This window comes from Stigmatopora argus, chromosome 9 (assembly GCF_051989625.1).
Source record: "Stigmatopora argus isolate UIUO_Sarg chromosome 9, RoL_Sarg_1.0, whole genome shotgun sequence".
Lineage (NCBI taxonomy): Eukaryota > Metazoa > Chordata > Actinopteri > Syngnathiformes > Syngnathidae > Stigmatopora > Stigmatopora argus.
In genome coordinates, this window is record NC_135395.1 from 18,858,949 (window position 1) to 18,873,705 (window position 14,757).

At 45.4% G+C, this 14,757-nt stretch overlaps 2 protein-coding genes across 2 annotated transcripts in view; one reads left to right on the plus strand and one right to left on the minus strand.

The window, feature by feature from the left end:
* The window catches only part of spock1 (SPARC (osteonectin), cwcv and kazal like domains proteoglycan 1), a 32,882-nt gene extending 30,983 nt beyond the window's left edge, over nucleotides 1–1,899 (plus strand). The window contains exon 12 of the mRNA XM_077608589.1: nucleotides 11–1,899. Coding sequence (XP_077464715.1) covers nucleotides 11–210 — 200 coding nt within the window. The 3' untranslated portion in view covers nucleotides 211–1,899. The remainder of the gene's footprint in view (nucleotides 1–10) is intronic.
* A 1,995-nt stretch (nucleotides 1,900–3,894) lies between these two features.
* On the minus strand, nucleotides 3,895–13,930 carry bicc2 (bicaudal C homolog 2). The gene is made up of 19 exons (XM_077608592.1): nucleotides 13,708–13,930; nucleotides 11,759–11,805; nucleotides 11,469–11,538; nucleotides 11,193–11,272; nucleotides 10,966–11,127; nucleotides 10,413–10,466; nucleotides 10,044–10,268; nucleotides 9,714–9,965; nucleotides 9,322–9,453; nucleotides 9,061–9,256; nucleotides 8,658–8,785; nucleotides 8,373–8,578; nucleotides 8,148–8,253; nucleotides 7,804–7,843; nucleotides 6,435–6,592; nucleotides 5,641–5,851; nucleotides 5,397–5,560; nucleotides 5,041–5,140; nucleotides 3,895–4,978 (listed from the first exon to the last, which is right to left on the minus strand). The coding sequence occupies exons 1-19, from the start codon at nucleotides 13,928–13,930 to the stop codon at nucleotides 4,848–4,850; spliced, it is 2,685 nt and encodes an 894-aa protein (XP_077464718.1). The 3' UTR covers nucleotides 3,895–4,847.
* Nucleotides 13,931–14,757: the final 827 nt, after the last annotated feature.

The window sequence follows — 14,757 nt, forward strand, 5'->3', positions numbered from 1 at the left end:
GCGCTTTCAGGTGAAGAGCAGGAGACGTCGGGGGATTTCGGCAGCGGCGGCGACGGCGGCGGGGCGGTGGTCCTCCTCCAGGACGACAAAGAGGACCAAGCCCGGCAGAAGAAGAGACGGGGCCGAATCCACCCACGCGAAATCAGCCAAGACGATGACGACGAGGACGAGGAAGACGACAAGGATGAGGAGATGGGCTACGTTTGGTAGCTCCGCCCCCGGAAAGGGTCTCGTCCGCCGAGCAGTCCAGCCTCCAGATTTGAAGCCATTGCAGCGTCTCTTTCCGGTGGCCGCCACAGCAGATGAACACGCTCTCGTTAACTCGTGGGAATTTTTTTCACCAGTGGACCTCATTCTTTCTTTTGCAAAATGTCTTAAAAAAGAGAGAGAAAGAGAGAAAGAGACAAAGGGCGTCCAGGCTCCTCCCTTTCTCGCATCCCACCCGCAAAGGCGCTATTGTTAACGTAGTCAAACACGGACCACGATCCCGTCTTCTTGGCGTTTGTGTCTTTTTGCCTCAAATACGTACAAAGGCCAATCAATCTATTGGATGTCAATACGTACAGAAGAGTCTGTCCGCCTTGGAGATCAGGAGTGTCCAAACTGCCCGCTTTTGATTGGCCCGCAGCAAATGATGATGGAATACAGGAAGCTTCAATTCGGCTTACCTCATGCTGCATTGCTCAGCATTAACGCTATATGGAGACGGTCACTTAAAGAGCATCTTTTCAAATTAGGCAAGGGCTCAAAACCTGACAACAGTCATGAATTCATGTTCCCAATGGCGTATCCTAACAAATAGTGGTCGAAAAGTCTGTCCAATTTTTGGCCGTCGCGTAAATATAAGTACAGTTAAATAGAATGTATTTGACAAAATCCTTTGGATTATCTTCTGGCTTGTAGGCCTTAACTCATTCCCTCCCATTGGCAGTTATATACGTTATATCCATCTCAACTTGGAAAGCTAGTATCGAGTCATCATGCCTAACTGCCGTTGAGAGTGATAGACGTCCAATTCAAACGCAGTGAAAATGGACTGGACGTCCATCCACGTCAAGGAAATCCAATGAGTTAATACTTACAATCTGATTTTAACAAATGAAAGTGAAAAGATTTAAAGTTGGCGCTCTTATCCTTGAATGTTTTTTGAATGCAACCCTCAGAAAATCAAAACGTTTGGACACCCCTGTTGTCGACGATGACGCGATTCCTCTGTTCTGTGTCCAACAAAATACCATAATTTTCCGACTGTAAGCCGCACAAGCCAAGGAGACATCTTAACTATTTTTGGGGATATCTATAGCCTGAAAAACAACAACGTAAGAAGAAAAAAAGGAGGAAAATAAGGTCAACCCACAAATTCTGGGTCAAATTCTCTCTTTGGTTTGTTCACGGAAGATTGTAAATGATTAAGTGTTGATCTGGAATGTCGCGGGAAGAGCAGGTAGCAACCAGATTTAATGATGTGTCGTCATTGTTGTTGCATGTTTCTCATCGTGTTCCTGTAAAAAAAAAAAGCGAGATTTACGACCTGGCCCGGCTGGGCGGAGCTCTATGCATCTCAAAACACAACGTGATGGATGCCCATTTGGCTGCTACAATACTATGTTGCTACGTGGATGCTGTCTAGTGTCTTCTTTTTTTTGTTTTTTTGGTTGGGGGTGGGGGCATCGTTCTTCTCCTCCAATCGTAGGAGGTTAGGAAGGGGCATCGCCAAGCCACAGACGCCCGACGGGCGTTTTGTTATTCGGCCGATGGGCCAAAGGCGCCGTCTCTGAGCTGAGTGGGTGGGATGTTTTTGGGGTTGCTAATCGTTCCGCCTCCCGACCGAGTCAACCTTTCTTTGTCAGTTGGAAAATTTGGAGTAAACTTGCACTTTGGGTGTCTTTTCAACCTCAACCTTGTCCCTTGCTTCTCTTCTTAGCCTTACTAGGGAACAGTGGTCATCCATTAGTTCTGAAAACCGGTATTCAGTATTGGAGTATGGGATTTGATTCAGTAGTTGCGTGTGTTTTTGCACCATGGGGATTTTGTTTCATCAGCTGTAAATCCAACCAGTAAGCAAAAATACACATTTACGGGCCAAACTCAATGAAAGATGTGCACCAAACAGGTAAAAGTTTGGTTGTTGCTAAAATTATAGGTGCACTCAAAATATGGGATCTCAAGTATCAGTTGGGCTTATGGCATACTACCCTGAAAAGGTCTGATTATATCTGATCTTAGAGGATAAGCAGAGTTTGGCATGGTTAGTACTTGGATGGGAGACCGACCGGATCGCCTGGGAATACTAGGATCTGTATGCGCTTATGTTACAAAGGAGAACTAGCTCAAGTGATAGAGTGCTCACGACACAGGCTCTAAAGAGGACTCTGTGGCCTGAAGGGTTTAGTGCGTCAGCCTCACAGCTTTGGTGTCTTGGGTTCAAATCCCGGTTGGTCCTGTGTGAAGTGATTCTTATACATAAAGAAAAAATATACAGAAAACTGTTTAAGTAGAAGTTAATATCTGAGTGTAAACCCCAGAATCTTAGTCCCTGGTTTAGTGGCCAGCCAATTTCAGGGCAAACTCCACACAGGACCGACCGGGATTCAAACCCATGCTGCCACTGCTGTGAGACTCCATGGGCGATGCACTAACTACCCAGGCCAAACATCACACACCAAAACTTGGAACATTTCTCCACATGCTGTGAAAATTTGAGGTCAATCCAACGAACATTGTCAAAAACGATTGGCCTACAAAATGGACTCAAACATTTTTGGAAGTGTACATCTGTCATCTCTTTCCAAACTCATGACAGCAACAGATCATGAAGCAAGCATTTCTTGACTTAACGATACAAACAAAGCTTTAAACTCTTGAAAACGACGCAAACGACAAGAGTCGTCTGGGAGAACTCCTTTGTTGTTATCACACTGACGACTAACGAGCGGAGATGTCTCTCAACAAGCTTTTCGCCTCGCCTCCAAAATGTCAGCCTTTCACGGGCGCTCGTCATGTGTCGTTTCCCCGTTGTGATGTTTAGACGTGGCGTCGGGCGCGTCTTTATCTAGGACGCGTTTGGGACTCACTTAAATCATGTGCTATCTGGGATAGGCTGCGTCAGGACAACAATGCCTGGAGTTGAGTCGACAAAAAAGGAATTTTCCCACTGAAGCCTTTCAAAAGGGACCCGTGCTTGACTTCCTTTTCTGTCGGCCCAGGTCACACAGACAATGTGCGGTGGGAGTTAATAAAAGGGCCAAATTCCAGATTCTGTATAATTACTAATGAAAGTGGAAGGATTTCAAGTCAGTGCTCAATTCCAGTTTTCTAATGGCGGCCCTTGGAGAAAACAATTTGGACACCAATGTAATTAGCGTCGGGGAGGAGGCCTGGCTAATCTGTGGAGCCTCACCGGTTTTGCAACTCGTTTGCATCCGAGCGCCAAGACATTCCTCCAATTCTCCGTCGGGAAGGCGCTCACGCCGTTTTCAATTAACGCTCGGCCGGGGCGCCGGCTCCCGCGTGACGCCGTCAAATTGCGGAATGGCCCCCCCAAGTCGGGGAATTGAAGAGGAAATGATGAATTCAATGGAAATGGTCAAATGGGGCAGGCCAATTAAAAGGAGAGTCACACCTGTAATTTGACTAGTCATTAGTCTTATCTATTTGTTGCATTTGTTTGCCCTAAAGGCCACATGGCGAACTCATCAGCCTCATTTTATTGGAATGTGGATGCAAAATGTAAACAACCTGAAAAGAAATCCAGCATAAAGTGCTTTAAGTATCAGCGAGACCAGTAGTAAAACATAAGAAATTCATCAGTTGGGTTTCTGGACGTGAATTAATGTCATAAAAGAAGAAATAAATAAATAAAAATGGAGAGAATGTGACGCTACTGCCCCCTGGTAGCCAAAACCGGTAGGAATTTAATGATTTCATTTTGTTTTTTACATTTGCGTCATAAACACCATTGAGATACATTCTGATGGAGTCATTATTGGTTACAGCATCAATACAAAATTAGAGAGACTAATAAAAAAATATACACCATAAAAATGGAGTATGATTTTTATAAACCAGAGGCTTTGGAGGTGGAAATATCATATATTTAATTTTTTAAGCGGTAATTAGTTTTACTGATTTCAGTGTACAATGAATTTCTGATGGAGGCAAATAGAAATATTGCAAGTGTTTTACAGCACTTTTGTTGGCGAGTAAAAAACATAGTACGATGGATTGTAATATTCATTCATTATTCAAAATTATTACAATGACGTCTTTTAAAATCAAGTTATAGAGGCCGTTAGTGTCGTGAAAATAATAGCAACAACAACAGGTTACTACTCAAAAGATTACCTTTGGACCTTTGACCTTTGATAGGGCAAGTTTTTTTTTTTTAAATCTATATTTGCAATTGTTATAATATTCATTCATTTTCAACACCGCTTAAAATGTTATTGTTATCATTTTATTTACTATCACGGTAGAGTTTCACTTATTTTATATTATTAAGATAATATGATCTTATTATTATTATCACTATTTACATTTGCAGAAATGTAGCGGTTAGAATAGTGAAAGCGTCAAAAACAAGCATTCGCAGGAGTACTGCTATCATTTAGTTGGATGTTAAGTTTGACTTTTTTGCAGAAAAATATGACATTTGGAAGAGAAGACCTCCTTGTCAATAATAATAATAGTTTTGTTTTGTTTAAAAAAGCTTTGGAGTTTGGCTGTTCTTAAAAGGCACATTGGCGGCAAACGGCTTGGTCGCTGGTCGCTTTGTGAACGTTTTGTTTGTCTGTTAGCGCTCTGGAACTCACGTAAAGAAGATCGGACCGTGCGGTCCAAATCCCTCTTCACCAGCGGTCGCTCAAGGTGCCCACTTCCATGTCGGCAATGCGAGGTAATCTGCCACTGGCGCCGCCTTCCAGGTATCCAGCTTTGACACCGGGCGTGTCGGAAGGCCTCCTCTTGCTCTTGTTCACATCTGGACGACAACATTGAATTAAAAAGGGCTCAATTGAGGAATCCGAAGACGTGGGCCATTACCTGAGATGGCTAACAGCATCTTGCGTCTGGCTCCAAAGGTGGACACGCCCACTTCTTTCAGATCTTCGTCGGACAGTGTGAGGAACGTGTGGTAGTCAATCTGAATCCACATACAGCAATTGTACTTACTACATGGGAGTTTTTCAGAGTAGTATAAGTCAAACCAGCCAGAGAAGAGCCTCTATTTACAAATTCTTCTACACACCAAACATTAAGGTGACAAAAGGCCTTGATGGGAGCCATTTTAGATAGTCGTATCGGGGGTCTTAGCCCAGTTGGAAGGAGCAATGCTTGATTCAAAGTAAAATATACTTTGTAAGTAGAGGTACCAGTGTGGGTGTTTGCCCAGTTTTCACCTCTTGTTGCTCCAACACATCAATGTACTTGAGCAAGCCCAGTTGGCCGAGGAGCCGCGGCAGGTCGTCCGTCATCGGGGGCGACGGGCTACGACGACTGCAGGCCGACGCCCTCCTGGAGGAGCACGCGCCGTCAAAGTAGTTGATTCCCGGGAAACCATCCTCTGCATGAACAAAAATGTTAAACGGGAGGTGCAGAGTTAGCATTGTGTATCCTTGAGCAATCTTTCAAAGCCTGACTTACGGGGTTTGTCGCTTCTGTTCCTGCTCGGTGCAAAGGAGGAAAAGTGGGAGGAGAAAGTGGAGGAGGAGGAGGTCGGTGGTGGGGAGGAAGAGGAGGAGGATGAGGGGGAGGAGGACGAGGAAGATGAGGAGGCAGGCTGGGATCCACGTCTGTCCCTCCAATTGTCGGAATTGCTCCCGTTGGACGCCGTCGCGCTCTGATTGGCCCACGACTGCAACGACCAATCAAATGATACGATATAATGGCACTCTGCTCTCCATTCAGATGGGATATTTAGTATTCTTGTGCAAGGTCCTGTTTGAGGGAGCAATTGTTTATTCATTCTTTTTCTAGACCACTTATCCTTTATTTATTTGTATTGTTTACAGCAAGGCAAACACAAACATTTGGAGGAAGTGCTTTTTGGATTATTAACACTGTACATCACTGTCTGCCTTTCGCCGGCGACCTTTTCCAGGGTGTAAAGCATTGCAGCTTTAAACACACTTTCAACATTAATGTCGCTATAAATATAAGAGGCAAAGACACTACGTAATGGCTCCATTAAAATGGATTTTTCATTATGGTTAGCATATTAAAAGGTACACCGGATTGCAAAGTTTACTTTCCGCCATTTCTAAGGTTCACCTGATGACATAGCAATTGGTGCATTCATTAACTATTGTCATTTTTTGTCATCTTTTTACATTGTGACTGTTGTTTTATAGAGTGTTTTCTGTTTATGCATTTGATGAATGTGTGTCTTGAAGACTCTTTAGGCACAGATTTTAGTGTACGAGGATGATTATTTGTACCTGTCCGCCATTAACGCTCAAGTAGGGTTTGTAGCTGCGATGGCCGATGTTACGCATTTCCTTCACCGCCTCGGCCGGCATGGATTTGGAAAAGCCCAGGCCGCTCCAAGTGTCGGTGGGTGTCCGGACTTCGCTCACCACCGGCTTTCTCTGCATCGCTAAAAAGGAAAAGCGTGTATAAATATAACTGAGAACTTCCTCCCATCAGCTGTCAGGCTCTTTAACAAAAAATGGCTGTGTGTTAAGACCTACCGTATGCATGCATGTACATCTATATGTATGTATATGTGTGCTTATATATATGTATGTGTATGTGTATGTATATGTATATGCATATGCATATGCATATACATATATATATATATATATATATATATATATATATATATATATATATATATATATATATATATATATATATCAGCAACACGCTTATTTATTTATACGTATATTTATTCATGTATATATTTATTAACCCACTTATTACCTATCTATTTATGTCTAAAATGCCTTTCCTATTTCTGCATCCTCACCCCCTTGCTACTGTGGCAACGAAATTTCCCAAATACGGGATGAATAAAGTCATCCAATCCAATCTTGGATCTGACAAAAAGCTGCACATGCAAGGCCAACCTAGCAAATTTGTTTTAGACAGCAGTGTGTGCACTTCTACTTATGACAACTATTTTTTTTACTCAAGATGAAGTTGTTGGAAGGTAAATAAATTTAAAAAAAACAGTGGATGGGCAGCTCTAAAAAACAGACCTGCGAGAGGCAAAACAAGCCAATGGCATCTGTCCATCACCGCGGTTGTTTGAGTTCTATTTCCAAAATTCTCAGTTGAGTCTGGTGCTGAATTATTCATTCAAGCCAGCATTTTTCATTGTTGCAGTTGAGGCGCACCCGCCAAAAGCACCGTATCGCTCGATACGAAGCAATTGTGTCAAATGTGGAAAGCGCTCTGCCAAGAATCTCCTCGCGTGCCGGAGTGCCTCGGATAAAATGATCCGAGGGCAGCGATATCGCATTCGGAATATCTCATATACTATTTTTGGCCCATTGTAGATGACTCTCGGCACAGCTCTGCCATAATTCAAGATGCCATTCCTATCATTTAGAAATCATACATTAATAGTGTTAAAAAAAACATTTGAATAGATTTTAGTGGGGGAAAAATGAGGGCCTGACTGTACAAATTGTTTATACAGTACATTATACGACAGTCCTACTTTCCGATCCAGGTTGATTGAGATAAAGAGGGATTCCAAACATGTCTGGTGGTTGGTTTGGTTAGGGTGAGGCCCAAACGGTTTGTCCGCAGTGCGCTAAAGCCGTAGTAGAAGAGCAATGAAACATTTAAAGCACAAACCTCGAGTCGCCAGCAATTTCTTTTTCTCATAGTCGTAAACCTGCGGACCACAAACAGGAAATAAAGTAGGTCAATAATGCATGAAATTGAATCCCTTCTGAGTGCAGGCAGGCAGGATAAAGCTCATTTACCGCACATGCAATTATTTACTATGCCACTTCCCGAAGGGAGCGTTTTTTTTCCAGCTATAAATCGCACTGGAGTATTGGTCGCAATCAAGTGGAAAAACAAAGAAAAACCCAAGCGTTGCTCGTTTGCACGTTTCGGCCGACGTGGCGTGTGCAATGGTGCCATCATTTGCACCCTTGTCACGGTTAATGGGGGGTGCGATTGATTTTTGGCACCTCCGATGGGGAGACGTCTGCGCAAACTTCCCGGAGCGGCGCCGCGTCTCGCCTCAGGCTGTTCCTGCGTTCCGTCTTTGCTCGCTCCATTTCCGCATTCAGCAACCTGCCGTATTTGGAAGTTGACACAGAGAGAAGAGCATGAACTCAGGCGGAATGAAAAGAGCGCTTCTCCTAAAACGCAACAAAGCCAAGACTTGCAAGTCCAGCGTGAGTCCTCCTCACCTGCACGTAAAGGCCTGTCCCGTGGAATGACGCCGGGCCTGGTTGAAAACTTTGCTCAACTCGGGATTCTGTAGACTTCCCCTGCGAGCCGCCCTGGGACCGCCGGGGAAGCTCATCGCGTCCTCCGCCGGCGTGGTCGCCATCGGCGTCTCCCTCATCCGGTCCTCATCGTCCCATGGGCCGGACTGGTCCTCGTTTTCCGGGATCTAAAGAGGAAAGGCATTTACTGTGTACGTACACTATTGTGCGTGTTATTTTCTTTTGGGGGTGATAATGATAAGACACCTTCTCCAGCGGGCGACTGTCCGTTGCCTTTAGGGTCGCCCTGCTTTCTTCATGGGGGGCCGGTAACCCGGGTGGGGGTAACGGACGAGATTTTGTGGCACCCGGTACCTCAGGAGCAGGTAAGGGTCCTGTGTAACAGATAGGAGGGGCAAATCCTTAGCCTGAGTGTTCAGGAATATAAAACAAAAACACCACAGGACCAAAAGACATTATTCCACTTGGCTGTGCAACAATACTGAGGTAGAAGACTTGTTTTGGTTTTGGGGATTACTGCCCGCTTGTTGAAGAAATGGATGTCGTAAAATCTGATATGCAACTTGAGCTGGGGAAATTCGCCCTGGCGCGTCCAAGCAAGGCTGCTTTTTTTTTTAAACACCCTTGCTCTCAAATGTATGGAGCTCACCGTGTTCAGAAAGACGCAGTTGTTGCAGTAACATGTTAAGCCAATAGCTGGTCAACTCGTTGGCGGCCAGAAGAGGCTCCGGGGCCGAATTGCTTTCCTTTGCGCTGTGGGCGTGGCCAGAATCCAAGCCCAACAGCAGGCGACGGGCCTCGTAAAGACACTGGATGTTCCTCTCGAGACCTTTCACCACCACGGACTGAAAAAAAAAATCACAAACAGCTATAAAACAAAAGTATTCGCTCAATTCGCACATTTTGGTACCTTGTTGCTCTGTTTGACTTTGGGCTTGACGCTGATGAAAACGCCCAGGTTTTGCATCATCTGAGTCAGCACGCAAGGATCCGCTTCCGCATCTTCCCGCATGTCAAACATCAAGCACACTGGCAGACAGTCCTGTGCGGCCACAGAAAAAATAGACACTTGTGTGTGCTCCAACGAGAAGCACTTGACTGCAATTCGCTGATTGCACTTGTAACATACAATATTTGAGGAAAGCTTTCCACTTTACAGGTTGGAACCAAACCCTGCACCCACTGCGGGTGGCCCACAATGGAATAGTTTTCCCACCCTTGGTCTAACCCTAAGCCTAATAAATGCACCTTGGGCTGTGCCATTGCGCCTAAATATTATACTCGCCGCCTGGGAAAACTGACCATGAGTTGCTGGCGGGCCAGACAAACTCCGTCGGGGCTGCCGTGGATGACCAGCGAGGGCACGTTTTGGGGTGCGCTGAGGTCCGGGAGAATGATCTGGGTCTGGGTGTGGTGCATCACGCTCAGGAAGTGGGCTCCATTCTGGCCCAACAAGAAGAGGTGCTGCTGCGAGGTCACGTCCAGCTGGCTGCTCACCGCGCTCCCCGTCGAGTCCGAGCCCAGGAGCAGCTCCATCAGGACGCAGGCGGCCTTCTGGAATGAGATGGAAGTGGTTGAGGGGGGGTGGCGGCCATGGCGAAGGCGACTCGGCCGGGCGTGGGCCTGGCTGACCTTGACGGCGGAGGCGTTGCCCTGCAGGCCCCAAACCGTGCAGCAGCTCCCAAAGAAGGCGGGCTGCGCCTGGGCTTGCTGAGGCTGCGGTGGCAGCGCTCGGAAACTCACGCTGACCCCCAACGTCTGCGCCACCTGCTGGATGAGAGGCGAGCCGGCGTCCGGCGGGCCGGCGGGGGCCAGGCCCACCGGCAGCTCGAACGTCAACGTCAGCGGCTGGAGGTCCTGCCGCGTGGAAAGATACAAAATGGAGGAGAAATTGAGCCCAGGCCGGAAGGGAACGGACAAATGTCATGGCGACGTCAGATAGGAGCAAAAAAATCCCAAAGTGCCGTGACCATAATAAACACTATAAGAGTAAAAACTGACTCGAATCCTCCTCCGGGCCTCCTCCACCCCCTGGACGGGTCCCGCAATGGACACCTGGGAAGAAGGGAAGAGTTGCTTTTGAATTTGCGGGGGCGAGCGTCCGTCTAACCCACATGTGTCAAAGTGGCGGCCCGGGGGCCAAATCTGGCCCACCGTATCATTTTGTGTGGCCCGGAAAAGTCAAACATGAGTGCCGACTTTCTGTTTTAAGATCAAATTAAAATGAAGAGTATAGATGTATATTAAACTTCCTGATTTTTCCCCTTTTAAATCAATAATTGTAATTTTTTAATCCATTTTTTCTGTGATTTTAGTTCAAAAATCATTTTGTAAAATCTAAAAATATATATAAAAACCTAAAATAAACATTGTTTTAGATCTATAAAAAAACTGAATATTCTGGGCTTTTAATTCAGTTCTTTTAATCCATTTATAAAAAAAATATCTAAATATTATATTTAAAATGGTCCGGCCCACGTGAAATCAAGTTGACATTAAAGCAGCCCGCGAACCAACCCGAGTCTGACACCCCTGGTCTAAACGGACACACTACCTGGTTGCTTTTCTCTCCCGCGGCATTGTGGCGGTTGGAGTCTGGGAAGTGAATGTGACAAGACGTGACCTCCATCACCTTCTTGATGTTTCCGCCACCTTTTCCAATCACGTGCGAGTGCTCCGTGTAGGCCACGTCCATTTTCAGGGTCACCTTGTTCACCTGCCGTATTTACACCGGATCCCTTTCTCATTGAGTCGGCCAACATGAAAGGGAAAAACCCTTACCCTGGTTTCCAGAACTTCCAGAATCTTCTTTTTGGCTTCCAAGACGTTTTCTTTCTTGCCTTCCACCTTGACGTGAGGGTCTGCGAGAGGCAACACCTTGAGATTAGACAAGATTTCAGCCCTTTTTGTGCACAAGTGATGATACTTTCCCGCAAATATTTTTGGGAACGACGGTCCTATGGGACGGGGGTCTCGAACCCGAGGCCCACGGGGGTCCACGTGACAAAAATACATCCAGAAAAGAAAGGACAAAGAAAAAGAGGCAAATGACAGGACCTTTCTTTGACTTGGCTCCAATCTTCAACTTGGAAGGCCATTTCACCTGAGTGTGGGTTTCTTTCATCACCTGCAAAGTGAAGAACAATGAAGAGAGCTCCGAACAAACAAGCCTCCCGCCGACGAGCGCCGCGAGAATCTAGTAGTACTAGAGGACGCTCGTATACGCATACAAAGACTGATTTACACTTCAGAGGTTGTCGTCATTAGGCTATGAATGAAAGTGGAAATCTCCCACAGTGCAACAGGAAAATTCTCCTTTGTACGGATTGTTAACGTGTTTGACTTACTTGCTCAAAAAACTCCTCGCCCGTCATGGTGTCTTCACTCTTTGGAGCTGAAATGAATAATTAAAAATATAAATTTACCACTGGAAACTATTGAAGAATTTATCTATCACATCAATGTGTCCACTTTGTGTCTCGTGCTAAAATTCTAATGAAGATGTTTGAGAATGTTTGACTCTCTTTTTTTCCAGCACATAATAAAGTAACAAAAATGTTTGAAAAAACATTGTTTTGAAAAAATCAAATATATACTACCATCTTTTTGCAGTTTGTTTTTAAACAAACATTTTGAATAGTCGAAAATAAATCAGTAAAACATCATATTTCCTGTATTCAACTTTTATATATACATTGTACTTACTGTCTTTTTAAAAATGAGAAACAAATGATTAAAAGATGAAAAAAGGCCATATATATGGATTAAAAAAAGGGACCCCTCTCTTTAAAGTCAAATTTTCAACCTTTTTCTAAAATAGGGGAGCATCAAATTTAGCCTTTTTTCATATTTTAATTATATATATATACATACACACTATACATATACTATACATATAGTATATGTGTATATATATGTCATATACATATATCATACATATATATATATATATATATATACATATACTATACATATATACTATATATAGTATATATATTTTTTAACACAAGATAAAAACAGGTCAAAGCAATTTTTTTCACTGAAAATAAATTGTAAAATAAATACTATGACTAAATTCTTCTCCTTTTGTGTGACAGCCTTCCACAAAGTTGAGAGTTTTGTCAACAGTACGGGGATGCTAACTTAGCAACCATCTCCCAAAAGACGGCCCAAATGGCTGGGAATCAAAACTTTTTGGCACGGCCGCGGCTCCACTGTGACATTTCCAGGGCAGCACCCCACCGACCACTTTCTTTCTAGCCCCCTCTTCCCTCATCGCCACGGGTAACCCTGGCTGGGGCCGAGGAATGGCCGGAGAACAGAGAGAAGGTGGCGAGGACGGCCAGGGGGCATCGCAAATTAGCCCCAAAATGGCAGATGACGTCGACGCCATTGAGTCACGTCGACACTGGAGAAATGAGAGCGCAGCTCCAAAAACGTAGGACAGAAAAAAAAGCCCTCGAGAAAGTCAAAGATGGACAAAGAGATGCGACGAGATCAAGTAGATGCCCTCTCTGGACTTGATTGAATTCTGCCGCCATGGCCACTTTATTGAGCCGTCCAGGTCCAGCTGTAAACATTCCGTGGCAACGGATTCGCGGGCCCAAGAAAAGACGCTTGGGGGGTTGTTTACGGCCACTAAAGAAAAGACTACTTGGGCAGGATTCTCACTTTGCAGCCACAATTTTCACTTCTCAGAATTCGGAGGAGAAATTCTCCACTTTAATTCACAATTCTGAGAATAAAGTTGTCCTTTTGACTATATTCTCCAAATTCTGATTTTTTTACCTCACCTAGTGGCTCCATTTATTCTCACAATTCTGAGAAGACATTGCTCTTTAAATTCATGTGTTTCCTGTCAAAGAAGCGATCCGACAAGCTGGGACTCAAACAAAGTCCAGATACTTTGGCGTCTATTGAGGAATTTGTAAATGCCAGCGCAAACACGCACGGCGCCGCCACAGACACAATGAGTCTCCATGGTGACGTCGGGTCGGCGTCCGTCATAAAGCCGCCAGGCCCAAATAAGTTACCGCTCGGTCCCGGACGGGCGTGAGAATGGCAAGAAAAGCCACGAATGCGTCAGCCGTTGGACGCCATTCATCGTCACTCTCGTGCACGCAAAGTCGTTGGACGCATACAGTCAAAGACATCGCTGGATCTTCAGTGTCAACTTTTGCAGTAGCTGAAAGGATTCATTCAACGTGCTGAAGTTTGGAAAATAATGGAAAAATCTTTCAAGTTGAGTAACATTTGCCACAAAGAAGTACTTAGCAAACCTTTTGCCAGCACTCACCGTACAACATGCTCTCCAACTTCTTCCTATTAATCCTGAACCTCTCCTCCAGCCACTCCTGACCTCCGCTCTCTTCCCCGGCGTCCCCGTCCCCGGGCTCGGCCTCGTCCTCCCTGTCGCCGGGGGCCCGGACGGCTTCCGCGCTAGCTTTGGGCTCGGACTCCGCCGGCGCTCCGGCGCCCCGGGCCGGAGAGCTCTCCTCGGGGCCGGCGACGCTGGCCATGGTGGGACTGAGGCCCCGGTCGGGAGGATACGCGTGTATGTGACCGAGGAGATGAGCGGGAGGAGAGAAAATTTGGGGGGCTCGGTGGGGGACACCCTCATGGAATGCCCCGCCCCCTTAGTTGACTCATCTAAGCTCTCTCTTCCCCTGAGGCCCTAAATGCACTGGACAGGACGTGTCATCTCGTCTGTCGCTAGCCGAGGGTCTCCAAACACGGCAAAAACGGATCGTCTGGTAAACCTTCAGTCTTCTCAATGTCAGCCTTCCACGAGTTCCGCAATCTGACGCTTAAAGCTTCCTCGCCACAGGCCTCGCAGCTAACAAAATAATCCCTTTTGTCCAACCGGGGGGGCTCTGGGTCATCTGCCCGTTTCCCTCTTCACACGGAGAACCTTCAATAAAATTTTAAATGCAGGGTTTATTGCACGGACACATACGTGATAGTTAACAAAGTCACCGCCGGGGTGCCGGACCCCGTTAGACCAATGACCTTTCATGCTGTCATATTCACTTTCCTACAGAAATTTTGGGCCCTGTGCAAGATTGAAGAGAAAATAGAAGTCTTCCTTATGGAACAGTGGACATCTTTTCAAAAGTCATCATTAGGTCAACTCATTCACTGACTGTGTTGTGGTAGTTAGTAAGAGAGTGAAACTGATCTCGAAAAAAACTTGTTGACCACAATGGAAACATATTTTCAATTAAACAATTGTACGCGTTTGAGAACAATGTCTCTGAATGATTCATCAGCCAAACTTAGTCGATTCTTTCTAACATAAATGGATGCAACAACCATGGAAACGAGTCACTCTGCTGTGCGTGGCACG